This window comes from Camelina sativa, chromosome 9 (genome assembly GCF_000633955.1).
Source record: "Camelina sativa cultivar DH55 chromosome 9, Cs, whole genome shotgun sequence".
Taxonomy (NCBI): Eukaryota; Viridiplantae; Streptophyta; class Magnoliopsida; order Brassicales; family Brassicaceae; genus Camelina; species Camelina sativa.
In genome coordinates, this window is record NC_025693.1 from 34617666 (window position 1) to 34640394 (window position 22729).

The 22729-nt window shown below is 35.7% G+C and overlaps 5 protein-coding genes and 1 non-coding gene across 8 annotated transcripts; 1 reads left to right on the forward strand and 5 right to left on the reverse strand.

The window, feature by feature from the left end:
- Window positions 853-2328, reverse strand: LOC104714070. Its single transcript, XM_010431315.1, has 2 exons — window positions 2265-2328; window positions 853-1682 (listed from the first exon to the last, which is right to left on the reverse strand). The coding sequence occupies exon 2, from the start codon at window positions 1664-1666 to the stop codon at window positions 911-913; it is 756 nt and encodes a 251-aa protein (XP_010429617.1). The 5' UTR covers window positions 1667-1682; window positions 2265-2328; the 3' UTR covers window positions 853-910.
- LOC104714071 (protein CIA1) lies at window positions 4524-7899 on the forward strand. The gene is made up of 10 exons (XM_010431316.2): window positions 4524-4821; window positions 5101-5247; window positions 5651-5869; window positions 5985-6049; window positions 6151-6216; window positions 6326-6397; window positions 6539-6601; window positions 6892-6961; window positions 7194-7277; window positions 7549-7899. Exons 1-10 carry the CDS (start codon window positions 4624-4626, stop codon window positions 7621-7623), a joined length of 1059 nt encoding a protein of 352 aa, XP_010429618.1. The 5' UTR covers window positions 4524-4623; the 3' UTR covers window positions 7624-7899.
- LOC104714072 (protein REVERSION-TO-ETHYLENE SENSITIVITY1-like) lies at window positions 9546-11095 on the reverse strand. 3 transcript variants are annotated; one of them, XM_010431318.2, is made up of 4 exons: window positions 10872-11042; window positions 10663-10762; window positions 10209-10537; window positions 9546-10070 (listed from the first exon to the last, which is right to left on the reverse strand). In XM_010431318.2, the coding sequence occupies exons 2-4, from the start codon at window positions 10676-10678 to the stop codon at window positions 9651-9653; spliced, it is 765 nt and encodes a 254-aa protein (XP_010429620.1). In that variant the 5' UTR covers window positions 10679-10762; window positions 10872-11042; the 3' UTR covers window positions 9546-9650. The 3 variants fall into 3 exon arrangements, with proteins under 3 accessions (XP_010429620.1, XP_010429622.1, XP_010429621.1); XM_010431319.2 differs by having other exon boundaries at window positions 9607-10070; window positions 10663-10703; window positions 10872-10962; XM_010431320.2 differs by lacking the exon at window positions 10663-10762 and having other exon boundaries at window positions 10872-11095.
- Window positions 13718-18454, reverse strand: LOC104714074 (glycine dehydrogenase (decarboxylating) 2, mitochondrial). Its single transcript, XM_010431321.1, has 15 exons — window positions 17165-18454; window positions 16737-16982; window positions 16572-16649; window positions 16370-16470; window positions 16082-16277; window positions 15884-16009; window positions 15615-15800; window positions 15405-15518; window positions 15167-15319; window positions 14870-15058; window positions 14696-14773; window positions 14487-14612; window positions 14295-14393; window positions 14092-14209; window positions 13718-13989 (listed from the first exon to the last, which is right to left on the reverse strand). The coding sequence occupies exons 1-15, from the start codon at window positions 18395-18397 to the stop codon at window positions 13898-13900; spliced, it is 3135 nt and encodes a 1044-aa protein (XP_010429623.1). The 5' UTR covers window positions 18398-18454; the 3' UTR covers window positions 13718-13897.
- Window positions 19536-19616, reverse strand: TRNAL-AAG. Its single transcript has one exon. It is a non-coding gene; the product is annotated as a tRNA-Leu (tRNA).
- Window positions 19772-22382, reverse strand: LOC104714075 (probable beta-1,3-galactosyltransferase 12). Its single transcript, XM_010431322.2, has 7 exons — window positions 21771-22382; window positions 21061-21213; window positions 20876-20958; window positions 20694-20793; window positions 20492-20605; window positions 20275-20417; window positions 19772-20197 (listed from the first exon to the last, which is right to left on the reverse strand). Exons 1-7 carry the CDS (start codon window positions 22211-22213, stop codon window positions 20103-20105), a joined length of 1131 nt encoding a protein of 376 aa, XP_010429624.1. The 5' UTR covers window positions 22214-22382; the 3' UTR covers window positions 19772-20102.

Sequence of the window (22729 nt, forward strand, 5' to 3'; positions counted from 1 at the left end):
AACAAATTCTTTGTTCTTATTTGGCTCCCACACAAAATACAAGGTTGATACAAACTCATTTCGGGACGTGCGTGTCAATAGATCACAATTCTTTTATGGGTAACTATTTTGTAACAAAATGTGGTATTCGTGGCATGAACCAAACAAAATAACTCCAGTTTTGCTTTCTCTTCACGAGTTCTCAACTGATTCAAATTTTTTTGGGACCGAGAGCCAGTTACAAAAATCCATATTTTGGGAATGTCTCTCTTGTTGGGATTGAAACTGGAAGGAACCTAATGATCTACTCAACTAACCATTGAATTCCTCTAGCTACAACCAATGTTAAAATCTCTTGTCAACCACTATTTGAGGCCACTGTGGCTAATCATGGAAAACCCAGCTGGTGAATCTTGATACACCTATGATGTCAAGCAGTCGATCTTGTAGTGGTGGTAGCTGGCTACAACTATTGGACAAGAAAAAGGTTTTTTAATTTATCTTTATCTCCCTTATGAGTGAACTCAGCAACATATGGCTGTAACTTGAGTAATGATGCAGCGAGATATCCTCCGCCAAACCTAAGAGCGTGATTCACTTTATAGTTATAATCTCACTTTGATATGACCTTTTTATGTATATAATTATAATAACAAATATTAATGTTTTTATATATACAATCGTAATTTTGGATAATTTGGGTGCATATTTGGTTTTCAGTTCGAGTAATTTGGGTAGAAACGTATAATTTGCCCATGCCTACTTTGGAACAGACGATATGAGCTTGACAACGATGATATTGTTTGCATAAAACTTATATAAATTAGAATAGTATTATACATTACGCATCCAACTTAAATACATATTGAGAAAATTAACATTTTGCACAAACTTTTATTTTTTGGGTTTTCATTAAACAAAATAGAATTCTTCACGGATTCCCACCGGGATATAGACCCAATGCTCGAAATGGCATTGAGACATAGTTGCCGGGGCCAAATCCGATCCTCCCTTGACCCGAATCAATAATATTCCACACAGTTCCATTATAGGGCACCTGAAACACATATTGAGGATGATGATTGTTTGTAAGGTGTTGAGGCACCACCTCGGTTGTATGCTGAAATCCAGCTGCGGTCATGAGATCAACGGATGCAGTTTGTCTCTCAAGCATTTCCCACCTTGATTGCCTTTGTGGATCGACCTTTCGTGGGACAAGACCACGATGCTCAGTTTTCAAATGCTTATTCAGTTGAGTATACGTCCCCAAAAAATCACAGTTGTCCACAGGGCATGACCTCGGTTTAGCATTCATGAATCTTCTTGCAGGTTTCACCACTTTTGTCGTCTGAGAGACTTCTCCTCTACATAAAGGGCAGTGTAGGGTCTTGCAGCTTTGGCGGTTTTTCCTCATGGTTTTTAGGAACGATTTGAAACAGTTGGAGTGACGAAAACTCGTGTCGCATATGTAAGGACGACATCCACTTGAAAAGGAAGAGCATGTCAAACGAACAGCATTGTGAGGCGGTTCCATGCATATCACACACCGCACATCCTCCCATTCATGACTCTCAATAGGCCACTGATCAGATGCCTTGTGTTTGCTAGTCCTAGAAGAGCGAAGCGGGTATGGTGATACTCTAACCCTGTTGCTTGACTCAGACATCATCTGCTTTTCTTTAGGCATCTCTCTTGTTGGATTCCTACAGTAATCAAAAATAACGTTCATCTTAATTAGGCAAAAAATATATATAAAACCCAAAAACGCATAGGGATGATCAAGATATCGTAAATGAACTATTCATTTATCATATAAATTTGTGAATCTCTTATCATCTCAAGGTTAGCGGAATCAAAATTGATGCATACTCAAAGTTTAAACCAAAAACAATTAGTGTTTGATTTCGTGTATATAGAAGCGCTAAACAACAAACATCTCAGCCCAATCATCACCAAGACAATATGCATATATATATTTAAGGTTTAAAAGTAAACGAAACTAAGTCACGTGGTATCTAAATGTGCATTAAATCATGTTGCAGAACACCAATTTTCTCTAATACATGAGACAATAGTATTCAACAACATCGCTAGAATTTGGATTGTATATGTATAAGAGAGTTCTTGAACCATGTATTCGAATACAGGTCACCGCAAAAACAATTTTCTCAAATTTTCAATTATAGATCAATGAGATTAATCAGAGATTGATATGAGAAATCATGAAATAGTAAACAATAGAAAAAAAAACTCAGCCATAGATCTAACAAAAGGGAGAAAAGTACTTGGATTTTCAAAGGAAAGTGAAAACAATGGATTTTTGTCTCAATCAGTGAACATTGAAACTTGATTCTGAGTGCATAGTTGTGTTATTTCTATGGCTTTTTATAAGCTTCTCTTAAAGCATATCTTTTACTCATTTGGTCAAAAAAGCCTCTTTGCTTTAGTCAATTTTTTTAATTTTCTTAGCAAAAATAAAGAAGGTGAAATTTCACAAGTAAATACAGATCAATAAGATTGAAAAAGTTAAGAAATCATTGTTTTCTGGTGCATTGAGTTTTAATAGTTAAAAGTAAACAATCTAAATTAAGAAGAAAACATTTTATGTCAACTAGATAACTGACACTTTTTATTACTTTTATATGAATTAAAGAAAAAAATCTATAAAGAATATTTATTTTAAAATTTATTTTTAACAAATCACACACATAATTTGTTTCCCTTAATTCATATAATACGGTGCCAACACCTGGCCATTGTAAGAATAGATAAAATACTAATTAATAACACACAACTTTAATTTAAATATAAATATTACATCACCACCACTAATCAAACTAAGATAACTAATTTACTAAATTTATACTTAAATATTACAAAATTGACAATGTGTCACTAGTCAAACTGAGATAACTAACTATCAAAAACACGAAAAGTTTACTAAATTTATATTTTGTGATATTATATTAACCATTTCATCCAACTTTCAAACCACTTCCGAAAATGTTACTTAATATTCATGGAATGTGGAGTATGGGACTCAAACGGTCAAACCTCTAGAATTGTTGGTTTTGGCCACATTTATATAGTATACATAGTAAATTCAAATTATAAATTAGTTCATGTAGGTATAAACATATTCGAAAGTTATATGTATTACAACAAAATAACTAAGTTTTTTGCCAAAAAAAACAAAAAGTATTTAAATTTATGGGAAAATTGGTTATTTTCAGGGACAACAGTTTGTGTCTATTTTTTTTTTTTAACACTTTCATTCTTCATTAATTTGAAATCGAGAATACAAATGTATCAATGAGCGTATAAAGTGAACCTCCGTATACCATACAACCAAATATTAAGTATAACAAAAGATACGAGAAAGTGAAAAAACATGTTGCTTTCTGATGTAGATAAGCCTTACACGCTAACAAATTATTAAATCTGTTCTTTTACTTCATCGTCTTTGTCGTCTGATCTTCTTGTTGGGCTATCTTTTCTCTTGTGTAGCACCAAAACTTTTTATGAAAATCAAAGGATTGCGATCCATCAGTTAAATCGCTAACCACACAAACAGTTCCATCTCCCGCGTTAGGTGATGGTGTTAATTTGGTTGTAAATATCACTCATGATAACTTCATAATCTCGATTCCTTTGTTGATATTCTTCGATGGCAGTAAATGAATGGTTCTTGTAGATGACTTCGAAACCCAAAACCGCCAAATCGTAATTGAAAATATGTTCCACAATACATCATGATAAATCACCAGCGGACACACCAAGCACATGAACTTTATGAGTGATTGTAGAAACCCCATAACTGATGAACAGAGGTAGAGAAGATGTTTAACAATAAGATCTGAGTGAGTCTTATTGTTACCATCATCTAATCCACCCATTGGTTCGCCAGGATCCCAGACTCGAAATTGAAAGTCATCTCTCAAAAATAAATTCATGCCGAAGCAGAACTGACAATGGGGATGAAGAACAATTTCATACAAAGAACAACGGAAACCGCTTGAACACACATTCAGCGGATAGGCATCGACACACCACCGGAAAATTCGCTGGATTCTGGTCGGAATAAATCTCATCCCAAAGGAGAGGAAAATAACGAAGAATTGAAATAAGAAAACCAATGAAATTGCAGAAATCATTGGCCAATTTATTAAGGATTTGTAAATTGAAATAGAGAAATAAAACTGGAAACAAAGGGAAATAAATTGAAACAGTTTGTGTCTATTATGTGAACAAAGAGACCAATGGAATGGAAGACGAAAATGTTTTGTGCTATCACACAAAATAATACGGAGAAAATTATATAATTTATTTAAAAAATACAAAATGATTAATGAAAATATTGTACAAATAGGAAAAATTGTGTTTTTTTTTTCATTATAATTTGTGTAATTTATCCACGATGACCACGCAATTTTTTTGAAACAACTGAAAAAAAAATTACCTTAAAAAAAAAAAAGTGTAAAAAGGTGCAGTATTCTCTTTAAATTGTGAAATAGCCCCTCGAGCTTTTGTTGTTTAGCGTGAGAATCATTATTTTCTAGTTAGCCCTAAAAGTTTAATCTTTTCCACCGAACCGTTCTGACTTCTGAAACTTGGAAGTTGGAAGTTGCTGCTCATCGGAGATTGATGGATTTGATGGAGAAGAACTTGGAGTTAGTGGAGATTCAGAAGCTTGAAGGCCACACCGATCGGGTTTGGAGCGTAGCTTGGAACCCAGTCTCATCTCACGCCGACGGTGTTTCTCCGATTCTTGCTTCTTGCAGTGGCGATAACACCGTTCGTATCTGGGAACAAAGCTCCCTCTCTCGCTCCTGGACCTGCAAGGTCTCTATCTCTTATTTCTTCTCTTTCTCTTCAAAAAAGTTTCAACCTTTTTTGTTTTTTTACCGAGAAAAGTTTCAATTTTTACAGAAATCTATTGATTCTTTAGGTCAGTTTTACATTATAGTATGTGGGTTTTGTTCCGATTCTATAAAGGAATTAACTTGACCTTGAACTTGGAGTAGACCAGTGAGTTAGGACGTTTTTTGCTGACCACTGTTGTGTTAGTTAAAAGCTTTGTTGATTGTAATGAACTTGTCATTGTATATTGTGAGTGCTCAGACTGTTTTGGAAGAAACGCATACAAGAACTGTGAGGTCGTGTGCTTGGTCACCCTCAGGAGAGTTATTGGCCACTGCAAGTTTCGATGGTACCACTGGCATTTGGAAGAATTATGGATCTGAGTTTGAGTGTGTTGCCACTTTGGAGGTACTTTTCTAGCCCAATCCTTGACTTGTAGTTGTTGTTCCATCGTTCATCTATCTTTTTTGCTCCTTTGACCTTGTGCTTACTTGATCTGTAGTTATAGATGGTTTGATAACCTGAAAGCATCACTATCACAGCTCCTTTTTGCTCTTTTGACTTTGTTACTTGATCTGTAATGCTGAGCTCCTCTTGAAGCAACCAATATCCTTTGTAAATCCTTGTTCCGTTATTTCCTTGGCTTATCAGAGTTACTACTATTAGTCTCATGGATTTTTCAGCTTTACTTCATAATTCATAATTCAGTATTCATTATGCTCAAAGTTTTTGGTGGTTTTCTTGTACTATTTTTTTTTGCTTTGAAGGACACTTTTTGGCTAGTAGAATCTTATTAGATGACTGTATGCAGGGACATGAAAACGAAGTCAAAAGTGTATCATGGAATGCATCTGGTTCATACCTGGCAACATGTAGTAGAGATAAGTCTGTCTGGATTTGGGAAGGGCTTGAAGGGAATGAATATGACTGCGCTGCAGTATTAAGTGAGCATACACAAGATGTAAAGATGGTTCAGTGGCATCCCACCATGGATGTGTTATTTTCTTGCAGTTATGATGACACCATCAAGGTAATGAGAATACTATTATTAGGTTTAGTGATGCAGAACCTGAAACTGTTTCACAAAAAAAATTGAAAAAAAAATATATTATATTTTAACAACCTTAGTCACTCGCTACTAACAGGTTTGGTGGTCTCAAGGTGATGATGGTGAGTTTGAATGTGTCCAAACCTTAGGTGAATCTAACAAGTATATCTTCTGCCCATGTGTTTTTGATATGCTTTCGAATTTTTTTCTTATTAGGCTCTTACTTGTTATAGTAGATTAATGTGCCTTTATTCTTCACACAGTGGTCACTCCTCTACGGTTTGGGCTATCTCGTTTAACGCTGCAGGGGACAAGATGGTTACTTGTAGGTTAGTGAATCTTCTCCTCTTGTCTCCCATAGGCATTATAGAAGCAATGTAATCTGTCTCTGGGTTATTGTTCTGACCATAGCAGGCTTGCCTGAATGTGTACTTGCAGTGATGATCGAACCTTGAAGATATGGGGGACAGATATTGCCAGGATGCAGTCTGGTGAAGAATATGTACCTTGGTGAGAAGATAATGGTTTACATGGAATTGAGTTTGTTCGTTTCTTACTGTTTCGAGTTGACATAATACACAACCTGCAAGATTCCAAAATTTTTTATTCCAACTTTTACTAATGTAATCCTTACTTGCTTGGACTTTGCAGGACTCATCTTTGTACACTCTCTGGTTATCATGACCGTACCATATACTCAGCTCACTGGTCAAGGTATTGACACCTTTAAAGGGTTTGGTTTCTTAAAGCAGAGTCACCATGTTTCCATAAAGTCCTAGTTTCTAACTCCGCCAGCCTAAAAGCAAAAAATCTTTGTTGTGCCTGATAATTGCACTCCCAGTCATCTGGTCAAATATATCCAGATTAGGGATTTTCTAACCATTTTAATAAGCTATATTGCCTCATTCTCCAATTATCAGGCACAGCACAGAGTAAAATTTCCTGAATCTTCTGGGTTTTCTTAAGTTTTGTTTTCTTATAGTTTTCTTTCAAAATTTTGACAGGGATGACATTATTGCCAGTGGAGCAGGCGATGATGCTATACGGTTGTTTGTGGACAGCAAAGATGACTCTGTAAGATAATTTCATCTTGTAGTACTTTACGTCAAAACTGATATCCTTTTTATCTCAATGCGTTCTTAAGTAGAATTTGGCTGTATCGTTCCAACTTACATAGCACAATACAAGAAACCAACCAAATGCAGGCAGCACATATAGTTTTCCTAGTCTTGCCAATGGTTTACCACTATACCATTAAACATTTCTGCTTCATCTTTGAACTTAAAATCATTTGTTTGTGTACCAGGTTGATGGACCTTCCTATAATCTTTTGCTGAAGAAAAATAAAGCACATGACAATGATGTAAACTGTGTCCAATGGTCACGCAGTGTAAGTTCCATGTTTCTTATGAATTCATAGACCCAAATGCATACTATTTCATTCGTTATACATGGTTGAAATAATGAAGTAGTCTATACGGCATCTAATAAATGTAACTTAGAAATTAGAACATAATACTGATGCTCTGTCTTAGGGTCAGAGAGATGATGTCATTTATTACTCGACTTACATTGGCTCAAGTACATGTAGTTATGGCTAAGTTTTTACCAGAAACTTATGTTGTCTATGATTTTGAGCTTGTGATTGTAATATGCAACAGGAGGGCGACCAGTTGCTTGCCTCGGCCAGTGATGATGGGATGGTCAAGATTTGGCAGGTTGCCACCAAACCGTGACTGGTGTTGATATTATGACAGGGATGACATTATCTTACAGAGTTGCTAGTCTGTTTTGATAGATGACATTATCTGGTTTGTCATGACTGGTGTGATACTAATGCTCTGTCATAGATGACATTATCAGGTAAACATCAAAAACGTGTTGGAGACACACAATACTATGTATTGCTAGTCTGTTTTTCTTCTCATAGATGAGAATATTAATCAAAATTTATTTTTTCTTATATACTTTATTTGACATTGATCATTTTACAAAGTGTTTATTGTGTACAATTTGTGAAACTGTTTTAAAATTTTATTATAAAATTGTTTAAATTTCTTACAAAAATGTTAAAAATCTTACAGTTGAAGTATTAAAAGATATGTATAAACATGAAATTGGATATTCTACTAATCAGTTGTTTTAAATGAAACTTAACATTTTACGTTGTTGTGTTTCACTAACATCTGTATGTATGGCATAATATCTATCAATACATTTTCAAAAATATTTTGCAAGTTTTATTTAACACGAAAGCACAAGTAAGTATCAATAGTGACACTTTTATCTTGTAATTGATAACATATACAATTCTTTCTTCAAAAACAATAATATCAAAGTTTTGGACAACACATCTACATTATTTTGGACTGCAAAAAACATTTATGCATCCGAAGTCCACTTCCATTGCATCTTATTAAGTTTATCTACTTTTTTTTAAAGACACTGGAGATTATTAATTAGAGTTATTCTTATTTCAACATCCACGTTTAATACTGTTCACTATAAACATCATTTTTACCTTGTGCGAAATCAACTTGCATGCCTTTGTGAAAATGTATACTCCATATGTTTTCACAAAGAGTGTCATTCTGGAGAAAAATTTTTGTTTCACAAAGAATGTCATTTTACATTTTCAATAAGTGTTCTAATGCTAAATTTTCTTTTTTATCCCTAAACCTAAAGCTATTTCATTGAATTTAGATCATTAATCACTTATTAAATAGGGGTAAATATGTATAATTCAAACTTTTCTTAATTTGTGTAAAATATATCAGAATGACACTCTTTGTGAAACAGAGGGAGTATGTATTAGGTTTGCCTAGGCCATATTATCACATCAATGAAGAGTTTTGGAGGATTTCGTCTAAAGTGTCCTCGGAGCTCCGGCTTGGCCAACTAAAGAGTGTATCAATACCAATCCCCAATCCTTTTTAACCTAAAAAAGAAAATGTCCAACCCAAGAACCAAGAATATGTTAGAATATGATCATAGATGTCGTCTTTTGTCATAACATACAGGGGATACAAAGTAAAAAATACACATAAATGAATACATTGCGAGACCCTTAAATCGAGTCTTTAAACAAGAAGGATCCTATATTATTCTTCCATTTTAGTTCACTAACTTGGAACTCATATAAGTTTCCAGAAATACACCACATGGACGTCTAACTCTTGATCATTTGTCACGTTACCCATTATATTTATTCCCATAGGTCGAATCTCCCTGAAGATTTTTTGCATTCCTCGATTTTGAATCATCCGAAGTGATATGGTTCCTATAAACCTAATTACCTAAACCAACAATCACTATATATCACTTTATGCAAAACAAACATACCTCATTAGCTCAACTCGAGTATGATTATTACACACGTATGTACTTCATGTAGTATATATACACTCTAGATTCTGGATCACTTAGTATTCCGTTTCTTTTGTATAAATGCTGACCAGGAGACCCGGGTTTGATTGCCTGTAACCGATATTTCTTTATAATAACTTAACTCTAACATAAATGTAAATGTAACAATTCATTATGTCGTCGAACCCACTCAACTTGTCATCTCGACATCCGAATGATAATTTTTTTTTTCATTTTTTGACATCAGCTCTGAATAATCTAGGGAGAAGAAAATAAGGGTTACTCAATGGAGTTGAAAGCTTAATGGTGCCGAAAGGAAAAGAGAACAGTACTTAGGATTAACATAACTATTTGGTGTACATCATATTTTTAATTTTTATATTTCTCCCTTACTGCATCAACAAATGATGTTCTTAAAACAGTAAGTAGCAATTATGAACCAGGCGAAGAGTAGTATCGAGAACGAGGAGAGGGCAATGAGGAATGGCCAGCCGACAAACGCTACGCCCAAAGATGTGACCAAAGCACATGGCAGAAATGACCGGACAACTGATGAAGGACTGATCCATTTCCCTTTCAGCATTACGAGAATAAAAACATTCACCATATTCCACTCCATCGAGCCGCCATAGCAAAGACGGTTCAGACAGTGTGCAACATACGAGTGGCAGTTACAGGTGAAGATGTTGTATGTTTTATGCTCAAAGCTACGAGTGGTCATGCTCAGTGCATCATCCCATGTAACTGATGACCCATACTCAGTGTGTCTGAACCCATACTTGCAAGTGTGTCCACCCAAGTTTCTTGGTAAACAACACTGCAACAAACCCAACACATTTGACACAGTTAACATAGTATAAGAATCAAAAAGGTTTTATCTTAGATACAGTTTCATAAACCATGCATGCTTAAACCAGATACCATTGAATACATAAAGCAAATATACTACTGATACCTTGGTTCTATCGAGTTGGAGATACCGAGCAGGAGGACCAAATGCAAAATCATCAACATCGATGAAGTTAGAACCAGCAAAGTCCAAAATGACTCCATCTTCTCTGCAAAGTCCAATATGGCCAATGAAGGGAGTCAACCAAGAGACAACAGGGAGAGGAGTCCAGACAATACAGCATGGGAATTTCGACTTCCTTGTGTCAATCTCATTAAGCGGCCATAGATCATGATCATCATCATCTTCCACTAAGGACGGTAACACCATTTTTTCAACATCATTACTTCGTTTCAGGTTCATCATCATCATAGGAACTCTTCCACGAGATATTACTAATAATAGCACATGAGCAGGGTGTCATCATTAGTCCAAAGAAAGACAAAGACCCATGAACTAAAACATTTCAAAAGAATCAAAAGTTTAAATCTTTGGATCAAAATGAAGCTAAAGTTTCAACCTTTATAAGTAGCCATGCGGTGCTAATCTCCCAATTCGAGTCTAAATCAAAATTTCAGGATGAACAGCAATGTGGGGTATCTCAGTAAATTTCACAAAATCTACGGAAACAGAACAAAACCCAAGATCTAAAAAACCACAAGATCACAAGAGAGAAGCTCAAAATTAAGGAACATGATGATGAGTGGAGTGTGTGTGTTTTCGATTCACCTGTTGGAAACTCCGACGCCGAGGGGCGGAGAGAAAGAGAGAATCGCTTAAAGAGATGCGAGAGCTCGGAGAAGGAGAAGAAACGGATGCCTTGTGAATTGTGAAGACAAAGGATGAGACTTTTATATACGAAATTTTGTTGAAGTAACGCTTCTTCTTCTTCTTCCAGTTGTAGAGATGCATTGGAGAAACGAGGAAGATGCAATGAACCTTTGGTTGTTTTATCAATTACTGCACTTTCTAATTTATTATTAAAATCTGAATTAAAATATTTAAGCAAAAAAACAAAAGGNAAAAAAAAAAAAAAAACAAAAAAAAAAAAAAAAAAAAAAAAAAAAAACAGTAAAAATTTAGAATATTTGTTTTTTTTTTTACTATCCAAATCGGGAGCTAAGAAGTAAATATTTGAATTTTGAGTAGCTGTAACGAAAATATAAGTTTTAAAAGTAAAATTTGATTTTAAAGAACATCATATAGTTTCCTAAAATTTGGAAAATTTCTCAAAATTCCAAATTTTTTGTCGTTTTTTTATTTGTCGTATTGATTACGATTTCTTGTTATAAATAACGGTTTGATAAAACAATTTCTTAAATTCCAAATTTTTTGCCATTTTCTTATTTGTTGTATTGATTACTGTTTCTCGTTACAAATAACAGTTTGATAAGTAAAGATATATATAATTAATGTTATTCTTTATTACAGACAAAAAGTGATACCGTATCTCTGACACTTCGATAATCGCCTCTATCTCCATGACAGACATAACGGTTTCAAAACTTTAGAGTATCTCCATGATGTATGGTCTTTGCATATCTATCATTCGTGCTATGTTTTTTGAGGAAACTCGTGTTCATCTGCTGACGGGTTCTCATGTCTTATAACGGTCAACCAATGAGAATTACTCCTCTATTTTAGCTGATCGTACTTGGATATCATTTTAACATGCGATTCCATGTATAACGTGCCATAAAAGCATATATTGCCTTCGTTTTACAAAGAGTGTCATTCTAGATAATTTTTTTTGTTTCACAAAGAATGTCATTTTACATTTCCAATGAGTGTTTTAATGCTAGATTTTCTTTTTTACTTCTAAACTCAAAGTTATTTTCATTGAACTTAGATCATTAATTACTTATTAAATAGGGACAAGCATGTATAATTCAAACTTTTTTTAACTTGTGTGAAATGTGTCAAAATAACACTCTTTGTGAAACAGAGGAAATATTAACTTTTACAGAGAGATTCTCATAAATAGCACCAAAATTCTAAATTTATCATAACATTTCTAAAATTTCAAAAATAGCAATATATTTTAAAACTAATTTTGCAAAACTAAACTCTAAATTCAAAATTCAAAACCATATCCCTCAAAAGACTAAACACTTAAATGCATAGATCAAATTTATCATGCGAGTAAAACTTGTTGACTTTAATCAAATAATATAATTTTTTTTTCAGATGCATCTTAATATCTTATACAATAGATGTAGTTAATTTTCAAGTGTTTTAAATATAGACAATTATTTAACTATTTTGTTCGTCATATATATTCAAGATCATTCGCATGACTAATTCATACTTTGGAATAACGTTGAAACTTATAAATATTGATAAAGCATAAGGTAGGGTGGTTTTTTTGTGGGAGGAAATACAGAACAAGGCTCTATGAAGATTCACTCCTCCCATCGACTTTCGAAAGAAAAAACAAGTTATGTCAATATCGTAGTCGTTATAACAATCACAAGGAGGACTACCTGATTTTTCCCCATAGGCCATAAATTTTTTTTGAGGGTTAGTCACAATATGTTAACGTGACTAGATATAGAAAGTTATTAATTTGTGATTTGTAAAAGTTTAGTGTTATTAGTTTGTGATTTGTCAAAAGTCATATAAAATCTTAACAAATTTGGATTGGATTCAGACTTTTATAAAAGTTTTGTGTTATTCAATTAAAACAAAAAAAATCTAGAATTGTTAATGAATTCAATTATTATGTTATTGGTTCATGATTTTAAATACTTTCTTTATAAAATAAAGCCATGTAAAGTATCACAATAATACATAAATTGTTTGGAGGAGTTTACGAGATTTTAGAAAACTAATCAACAAAACTCTCTAGCAATTATTAACAATCTTTCACTTATTCACTTATAATGATTTGTTAAATTTTTCAAAAATCTTGATAAATTAGAATCTAATACCACCCCTTTAACTCTACAAAAAAAATAGAAAGAAAAGTATAACTGCTCCAGAAATTCCTTTCCTTTTATTTGTTTTTTTTGTCACTTAGCTTTCCACTTTTTACTCTACATGCAACCAATGATATACTACATGTCAACATTTGTACCTAAAACCTAAAATTATGGTTATTTAACCCAAATTTCTAATTGTAAACTGCAACAACAAATGACATGGATGAGACATAAGTATTTGGTTCCTATTATTCGCCTGTGTCCGACTTGGAAAACCAAATGCTCGTCGTTGTTAATTAAAGTAGTAAATAATATATTACTTTTTTCAATTTACTATTTCATATATATCTTTATTAGTATATTATTTTTTTTAAAAATACTCTTTTAAGATAAATCAATTGTAAATTGAATTTGAAGAATATGACAAACAATATCAACTAAATTGTAAGTAATTCGCATTCAATTTACAATTAAGCATATAAACACGGCAAGAGAAAGAAAAGAAAAACCCATATTTGAAATTACTAATGAGCATAAAGTAGCCTAAGAGTTCATACTTATTTTCTAAAGAAATCATGTCATAAATATAACCGCGATGATGATCACGTCGGCTGACTCAAAGGTTAATTTATAAGAACGTGGACGGTGGAACCATATAGAAATATATTTTATTAGATAAATGAAGGATAACTTAGGACTAATGTATGTACATTGTACAATAAGTGAAAAGTGAAAGTGAAAATGATGATGAGGCTGGGAAGAGAAGTAAAAGCCGTAAGTAAAGATTTGTTTCTGGATCTGGTGCGAGTATGAATCGTTTCATAGTGGCTTCATTTAAGCAGACACTGCAGCTGCAGCCTGTTCTTCGTTTGCCGGTTGGAGAGTGCACACCAGATGTCGGTCTCCATACACATTGTCCACACGCCCTGTTTCACAGACATTTTTACATTTTGAAATGACTTATCAATAACCAATTGTCTTCAATGGAATTGGACATTGAACGAACGCCACTCGTAGTTTTTAAGTACCTGTAGTGGGCCAGAACTTGGAAGAGCGGAGCCATGGAGCGGGGAAGGCTGCGTATTCACGGGAATACGGCTTTTTCCATGCGTCTGCCATCAGCGATGAAAGAGGATGTGGAGCTCCCTGTGTGTGTTTGTTTTTTTAAGTTCATTAGTATCAAACAAGAGAGCAAGTCTGAACTGAAATTGCAGTCTCAATTTTTCTTTACCTTGAGAACGTTGTTGTGCGGATCAGCGTTTCCTTTCTCAATCTGTGAAATTTCTTCCCTGATCGAGATGAGAGCATCACAGAACCTATCTAACTCAGCCTGCAACATTATGTACATACAAATTATGAAGCCATATATTAGAGAGACTTAGAGCTGAGTGATTGAGAGATTTGCCGTGCAAGGCATTATTACCTTGCTTTCGCTTTCGGTTGGCTCGATCATAAGCGTTCCGGGGACAGGAAAAGACATCGTTGGTGCATGGAACCCATAATCCATCAGCCGTTTAGCCACATCCTCTGCTTCTATTCCAGCAGTGTTCTGAAGGCATTGAGCAAGACACTGATTCATCATCTACAACCCCAGAAAGAGAGCATCCACTCAAACGAGTTAAAGAAACATACCTTGAATCCTCTCAAATCAATGATGAATTCGTGAGCGACTGTTCCATTGGCACCACGGAAAAGAACTGGGTAGTGACTCTGAAAAATAAGAAAACATAAGTGAGAATGCACAAGAGAGAGAGAGAGAGTGAGAAGTCACTTTTTAAAAAGAGTTGCAAGAACAGGAGAAGGTACCTCCAGACGCTTTGCCATGTAGTTAGCGTTCAGAATTGCAATCTTAGAGGCGTCAGTGAGTCCCCCAGACCCCATCATGGCAATGTAAGAATACGAGATTGGCAAGATAAGCGCAGACCCCCATGGTGCTGCAGCAATGGTTCCCATCGGTGATGTATGCTCAGGTTCAGGGATACCACCAGTAGGTATCTGTAGCAGAGTAAATAGAGTAAGAACAAGAAAGCAGATAATCGAATAAATGAGAAAGATGGATTGGCGGTCAAAACATGATCATAACAGACGAGAATAAACACTAACCACAGGGTGAGAAGGTAGGAATGGAGCCAAATGTTGCTTCACACCGATAGGGCCCATACCGGGACCACCACCACCGTGAGGGATACAGAAAGTCTTGTGGAGATTGAGATGACAAACATCCGCTCCAATAAAACCAGGGCTAGTTAAACCCACCTGGATATCCAAACAGCATTCTCAGACTTAACAACTTTTAGAATCTGCAGTCAACATATAATCCGTACCAGCAGAGAAACCATACCTGTGCATTCAGATTAGCACCATCCATATAAACTTGGCCTCCATTGTCATGAATTATATTGCAGATCTCGTCGATACCTTCTTCATAAACTCCATGAGTTGAAGGGTATGTAACCTGATATTCAAACAGATGTTGCAGAGTCAGAAAGTGGAATGACCCAAAGATAATAAATTGTGTTATATCTACAACGAGACAGAAGAAAATACATACCATAAGCGCAGCTAAGTTGTCCTTGTTGGCTTCGGCGGCTTTCCTCAACTCTTCGATGTTAATGTTTCCCTTGGCATCAGTACCAACGGCAACAATTTTCATTCCGCACATGGCAGCACTAGCAGGGTTTGTCCCGTGTGCAGAAGCAGGTATGATGCATACATTTCGGTGATGATCTCCTCTTGACTGCATCATTCATTCACTCATTCACCAATTTTGTTGGACTGTAATTTCATATTTAAAATAAGGAAACTGAAGTCAGGTTTTACCATATGATATGCACGGATAACCATAAGCCCAGCATACTCGCCAGCAGCACCGGCATTAGGTTGTAGTGAGAAAGAGTCGAACCCAGTGATCGAACACAAGAGTTCCCCCAAGTTAGTAAACATTTCCTACAAGCATTCAAACAAAAATCAGTTTATGTTTCAAATTTACAGACAAAAAAGTCAAATATGTGGCCTCACCTGATAACCTTGTGCTTGTTCAAGAGGAGCAAAAGGGTGCATGTTGGTGAAACTTGGCCATGAGACTGGCATCATTTCGGTAGTGGCGTTCAATTTCATTGTACAAGATCCTAGTGGAATCATGCTGTGGCACAATGATAGATCTTTAGATTGTAACCTGTGGATGTACCGAAGCAACTCATGCTCCGTGTGGTACCTAATCAGTAAGAAAAAAGGAAATTAGTGTGAGGTACTTAATAAAAACACACAAGGCAATAAAGGATCCAAGATTCAGAGAAGGTAATATACATGTTGAAGATTGGGTGGGTAAGATATGGGCTCTCTCTTGTTAGGCTAGAAGGAATAGCATTGTTAAACTCCGGTGCAAGAGACTCAGCCGTGAATTGAACCTTGTACATTGGAGAGTTGGAGAAAACAGTATTTCAAGCAAACAGGAAAAAGAAAGAGTGACCAAGTGAAAGGAATGGGTATTAGTCAAAAGTAAACTCACGGGCTTGCCGGAAGCAAAAACTTCAAAAAGTTTATCGACATCATCCAAGGTAGTTGTTTCATCAAAAGCAACAGTAATCTTCAACGACAAGAAAACAAAAACCGTCAATGTTAATAATCATTTCTAGATACTCAAAGAGAAATATCTATATATGAAGAAACTCACAGTGTTGGAGTCCACAAGACGCAAATTGATCTCTTTCTTGGCTGCTGCATCAAAAATTGCAGGTGCATTTGAACACGTTAATTTGATAGTGTCAAAGAAGGGAAGATCCTGGACTTGTGCAGTTCCCAGTTTCTTCAATCCTAAGGCAAATACGCCAGCGAGACCATGAACCCGTTGTGCAATAGATTTTAAGCCTTCCGGTCCATGGTAAACAGCATACATAGCAGTCATGTTTGCAAGTAACGCCTACAAGGTAAAAAAGGTGAACTATATAAAAAGTTTGTAACCGGACAAGAAGATGTAAGAAATGGTTGTACCGCTCTCGGTACCTCTAATTCTTCCTACTTTTACTACTGGTAATAATCAAAGCAGTATACGCTGCTGCTATATACCAATCAAATCATGTAGAGTGTGAAGCCATAATCTACCTGAGCAGTACAGATGTTGCTGGTAGCTTTGTCCCTGCGAATATGCTGTTCCCTAGTCTGCATAGCCATACGCAAAGCTTCCTTTCCGGAAGAATCAACACTAACACCAATAATCCTCCCAGGCATCATCCTCTTATACTCTTGCGAAGTAGCCAAGAAAGCAGCATGAGGACCACCATAACCCATCGGTACACCAAACCTCTGAGCCGATCCAACAACAATATCCACACCAAACTCCCCAGGCGGTTTCAACATCGTCAAAGCCAACAAATCCGTAGCCATCACAACCTTAACACCATTAGCATGAGCATTCCTAACAAACTCACCATAATCAAATACTTCACCTTCAGTCCCAGGGTACTGAACCAACACACCACACACATCCCCTGAGCTATAATCAACATCCTTAAGATCCGAAGTCACAACTCTCAAATCAAACCCGTCCGCTCTAGTCTTGCAAATATCAATCGTCTGAGGATGACAGTTATTAGCAACCAGAAACGTCTTCTTCTTCCCTTTTAAAATATTGTTACACATAGCCATCGCTTCCGCAGCTGCGGTACCTTCATCGAGCAACGAAGCGTTGGACATAGGTAAACCGGTGAGATCGGTTATAACCGTTTGGAAATTAAGCAAAGATTCAAGTCTTCCTTGAGAGATCTCAGCTTGGTAAGGAGTGTACTGAGTATACCAACCAGGATTCTCCATTATGTTACGCAAGATCACAGTAGGGACATGAGTGTTGTAGTATCCCATACCAATGAAGGATTTGAATACTCTGTTCTTCGAAGCTAATTCACTCATGTGTTTAATCATCTCACTCTCTGTTAATCCTTCGTCGAATTTACCAGAAAACTTCATCGAATCTAACCGAATCGATTTCGGAACTGTCGAATCGATCAACTTGTTGAGATCATCGAATCCGCAGTACTTCGCCATCTGTGTTTGTTCCTCCGGTGTCGCGGAGTTGTGACGGCGTGGGAAAGTGTCGCTTGGCTTTAACGCATCGACAGAGATAGATCGTGTTTGGTGCTGATTTTTCCCGGATACAGCGCCGCCAACGACGGAGACGGTGTTATTATCAAGACGGCGATGGAGAAAGGAGGAGACATACCTTGAGGGAGTAACCGTCGTCGACGGGAGAAGTGAGGATTCGTTGTTACGGTGACGTTTCGTCTCGTTGACGAGACGTTTCACGATCCCTCTATAAGCAAGTCTCCTTGCACGCTCCATAACCAACAAACAAAAAAAAGGTGCAAATCTGAATGAGTAGAGAGACACAGTGATGCTATGGTAGTGATAATATATTTATACATATATTATTGTTTCGAGGTTGGTGATTTTTTGTTTAATGATTATAATGCTATTATTGATAGATTTATGGTAAAAAGAAGAAAAAACATAATAATTTATGTTTTTGAGATCTGAAAGGGGTTGGTGACAACCACTAAATAAGCAACTATACAGAAAAGAACAAATTTATTTGCATAGATTCCACGTAATTTTGCATCGAAGCAATATCTTTGAACAAAAATATGTTTTTATCACTTTTCTAAAAACTAAATTGCGGCTGCAGGCATTTTGATGATTTATTTGAAATTTTTAGTATATCACAATCTTGTAATTTTGTAAAATGTTGATATAGTAGTACTAATTAAGGTCAGGTTTTTAAATCGTTACAACAGTCAGAATGATCGGTACAGTACATTTATTGCGACTATCGTAGTCATAGTACATTAGTATTCCATACTTCATGCTGTCGTTATTAGTCCGAAGTCCGAACTGAAATATCAATCCTACTCAACCGATGGTTTTTTTATAACTTACTCAACCGATGTTGTTTGGTCATTTTGGTTAAGGGTCGATTTGTTGTAGATGAACTGACCCGCAAGTTTTATTATGGATTCGGTTATCAGGTTGGTTCGATGGTTATCTAATTTTTTTTTAAAAAAAAAAATTCAATCAAATATCGTAGAGTTATGCTAAATTTTCTTTTGAATTGACATTAGAACTTAATCGAATAGATCATTTCCACAAATTGTAAACATGTAAAGTACCCAAATAACCAATATCGAAACCGAATATTTGTTCGGATAATTTTGGTCTTTTTGAAAATCAGTGAACCAATAAACCAAAAATCTTAAATCGTTTTGACACTTTATGGTAAGTTTTGTATTACAGAAAATGTTTTTAATCTCGAGGAAAGATTAAATGGAAGAGAATCAAAGTTGAAGATAAGGGAGACTGGTCGACTCAATAAACCATATACATTAACCAAAATAAAATCTCATTACATTTCTCTGCCCTTAGCAAGTAAAATCAGCTACAAAAACAATAAAACATGATACATGATACATAATAAATATTAGAATGTTGACAGTGGGATTTGAACCCACGCCCTTTCGGACCAGAACCTTAATCTGGCGCCTTAGACCAACTCGGCCATATCAACATTTTTGAAATCCAATCATGTGAAGTAAACTATAAATCTATAGTTATCTTTTAAATAATGTCATTATTTTCTCTTTTATGTGATCTATCTCCTGTGACAAAGCAATAACAGGTGGAGTGGACCAGTACAGTACTATGATTATGATCTGGAACAAATTAAATAATAGGTTGACTGAGATCTCTTTTACAAATCAAACCAGATTCACTTGTATCATCATCATCATCATCACCCAGCGCCAATACTGGACACATAAATCTAATTTTACAAAAAGGGATATTGAGGTATCTGTCTATAATATATAGTTTCAGTATATATATGTGGTAGTGGTACATCTAGCAACAACTATAGAATCAGATCACGTAAGAACTATGAAGTCATCTTTTCCCCTATACAGCTCCAATGATGTTGAAACTCTAGTGCTTGTGAGATCATATATTCTGTAGAACTGTCTCAAGAAGTGTCAAGTAGGGCAACTCTTGAATCAATCTACTGATCGACGTCATCGGAAGGCAATGTCGGACTCTTGGAGCACATATCTGTCTTATGAAGCTCCTTTAACCGACTCTCCGGGTTACAAAGCCCTAAAAGATTTGAGAAGAAAAAGGTTGACTAACTGATTCTTGTGACTGCTACTATGTAGAAACCATATTTATGTTACCTGAACATTTGGGAATGTCCCAAACTGCTATGGATTTTGGGGAACAATGAGGATCGCATAAAGCTCGATTGTCCTCGTGATGTACATCCATTGCAAGCATCCAAGATCCGATGGTTACATCTTCATTGTTAAACATCCTCAGGCTGAAATGAAAACACCGTTAATGAGATTTGCATATCAGAATCTGCAAGTATGGCAAATCAAAAACATTTCAAACCTGCCATTACGAGCTGCTGCAAGTGAAGCCACTATCTCGGCTGAAAGAATGTATATCGGTCCATAAGCATGTAAGAAGTATTCATTCCCAATCAAATGGCCCTGTTTCTCGTACCTGAACAATTATACATCTGTCAACAAAAAAAGATAAGCTCTGCAAAGAATTAAAGTCACGGATGTTGAGCAAGCTTATCTAATTGTACCATTTTAGTTTAGGGTCAGTTATAACAGGTCCTTTCTTCATGCAGCCAATGTATGTCTGTGAATGAAGTCTTTCCTTGGCAAGAAGCGTCGCAAGTCGATCTGAACAAAAAGCCAAAAAAGAATTTGAATACTATTTTGATGCAGAAGATAACACAGAACGGAGTATTCCCTCTCAATTTACCTGGTCTCAAATAAATGTCATCGTCCGCTTTGACATAATAATCAGCTTCAAAGAGTTTAAAAGCTGCTTTAAAGTAAGCCAATCTACAAGGAGGAGACATGAATCAGTCATTGATAAGGATACAAAACAACCAAGAACTACACAAAAAAAAAGGGCAGATCGGTGCCTAAAACCAGGATTTTTACGTTTTATAGGGAAGTCGTACATATTCTTCCTCGACATCAAGAAGCACAAAATCTCTGTACTCTTTTATTTCCTTCTCAAGCTCAGCCATCTTCTTTGCATCCTTTGTTCGTCCAATGACGAATCTAAAAGCTAATCCAGTCGCTTGTTCCAACCTGAGTTCCAGTCAACAACAACAACAACATTGGATTCGAATAATATTGACTTATGCAAAGAGTTAGTAATAAGATGGCCTTGCTGAAACTCCAAAACCAGTAAATCCTGGGGGAACATAAACTTTTCCAAGTAACTAGGAAAACATCAAAACTATCTTATCTGACTGCCTTTTCCACATTGACTAAACCGCTCAAGCTTATAATCCCAACACTCCAAAGTAACCGTATGACATCAAAAAGTTAAGATTTTAAAGGTGACAAAATCCAAATCATGCTATACTCACACAGTATAACATCTAAAGTTAATGACATCAGAGTCACAAACACAAACATTATGACATCAAAATTCAAAAGGTGAAGACTTTGTAGGTGACAAAATCTAATCATGCCATGTTTTACTAGGAACAAGATCAAGAGATAGAAGAGCTTCTCCAACAATTACGGATACTTACTTAAATTTAGAAACCAATGAATCTCACTGATTGAAGTAACCAGCAGTTTCAGATTTTGAAAGCAATGTATTATTCTAAGACACAAGATAAGAGAGTTTTAGATACCTTAGAAGAGCATCTGGATCAGAAGGGAACCAAGTACTTCTCAAAGAAGCTCTGCGATCCCCAGAATCAAAACCAGTCTGGATCCCAACAAACCCTAAAAGCTTTCGTCTTTCAACAACCACACCACCATTACCACCACCATCTCCTCCAAGCTTTCTTGAAGCAGACACAACCAGGGAAGTGTCTTTAGATCCGCCGCATCGATAAACAGAACTCGAACCTCCTAGTCTTTCTCCGGCGGAGGAGATTGCGAAGATAGTTCCGGCGACTCCGATGAAAAAACTGACAAGGGAGAAGAGTATGATAGCTAGATGAATACGAGACGAAGCATAAGAAGAAGAAGAGTTTGGCTTATGGGTCTTCGAAGAAGGTTTACTATAGTACGAAGGAGACGCCGGAGAGTTGGAAGATGCGGTGGAGAAGCGGTGGGAGAAGAGTGGCATTATCGTAATTCTGTGGTTGGTCTAAGGGTAAGTTTGGGTTTTGTGATGATTTTGGTCACTCTGGATTCTGAAGGTTTTGTTTTTTCTTTAGATCTGTCTATTTGCTTTAGTGACGGTGGTGGTGTGTGTGAAACTGTGGCGAATCTAATTATTTTCTTCTTTTTTGAGATTCTCCTATTACACGAAATCTATTACAGTACTTATGTAATAATAATATGTACTACTTTTTATTTTTTTGGTTTATTAAATAACAAAAGAAAGAGAAGCAATGAATGCATTCACATGACAATTTATGAGATTCAATTGCCCCGAAATGTTATAGAAGTACTACAAAATTAAATTTGAGTATGTAACGCAAATAAGATCAACCAACACCTAAAATCTGAATAATCAAAAAATATCTAACCAATGATGTGAGGCAAAGAGAAAAGTCTCACTTGCAAGATGAAGAGATACCGTTGCAATAACGTTTACAAAACACAAATGTGATTCGTCATTTCTTTTTTTAACAAAACT

Coding starts and splice junctions, on each gene's coding strand:
- LOC104714070 (XM_010431315.1), bottom strand. CDS start 1,666: ATGCCTAAAGAAAAGCAGATGATGTCTGAGTCAAGCAACAGGGTTAGA.
- LOC104714072 (XM_010431318.2), bottom strand. Junction 10,071..10,208: donor TCCAACTCGATAGAACCAAG/GTATCAGTAGTA, acceptor GGTTTGTTGCAG/TGTTGTTTACCAAGAAACTT.
- LOC104714071 (XM_010431316.2), top strand. CDS start 4,624: ATGGATTTGATGGAGAAGAACTTGGAGTTAGTGGAGATTCAGAAGCTT. Junction 6,398..6,538: donor GGTGAAGAATATGTACCTTG/GTGAGAAGATAA, acceptor TGGACTTTGCAG/GACTCATCTTTGTACACTCT. Junction 7,278..7,548: donor GTGTCCAATGGTCACGCAGT/GTAAGTTCCATG, acceptor AATATGCAACAG/GAGGGCGACCAGTTGCTTGC.
- LOC104714075 (XM_010431322.2), bottom strand. CDS start 22,213: ATGCCACTCTTCTCCCACCGCTTCTCCACCGCATCTTCCAACTCTCCG. Junction 20,606..20,693: donor ACTGACCCTAAACTAAAATG/GTACAATTAGAT, acceptor ATAATTGTTCAG/GTACGAGAAACAGGGCCATT. Junction 20,418..20,491: donor GCAGCAGCTCGTAATGGCAG/GTTTGAAATGTT, acceptor TTTTCATTTCAG/CCTGAGGATGTTTAACAATG.
- LOC104714074 (XM_010431321.1), bottom strand. CDS start 18,397: ATGGAGCGTGCAAGGAGACTTGCTTATAGAGGGATCGTGAAACGTCTC. Junction 15,801..15,883: donor TTATCCGTGCATATCATATG/GTAAAACCTGAC, acceptor TGAATGATGCAG/TCAAGAGGAGATCATCACCG. Junction 15,519..15,614: donor ACAACTTAGCTGCGCTTATG/GTATGTATTTTC, acceptor TTTGAATATCAG/GTTACATACCCTTCAACTCA.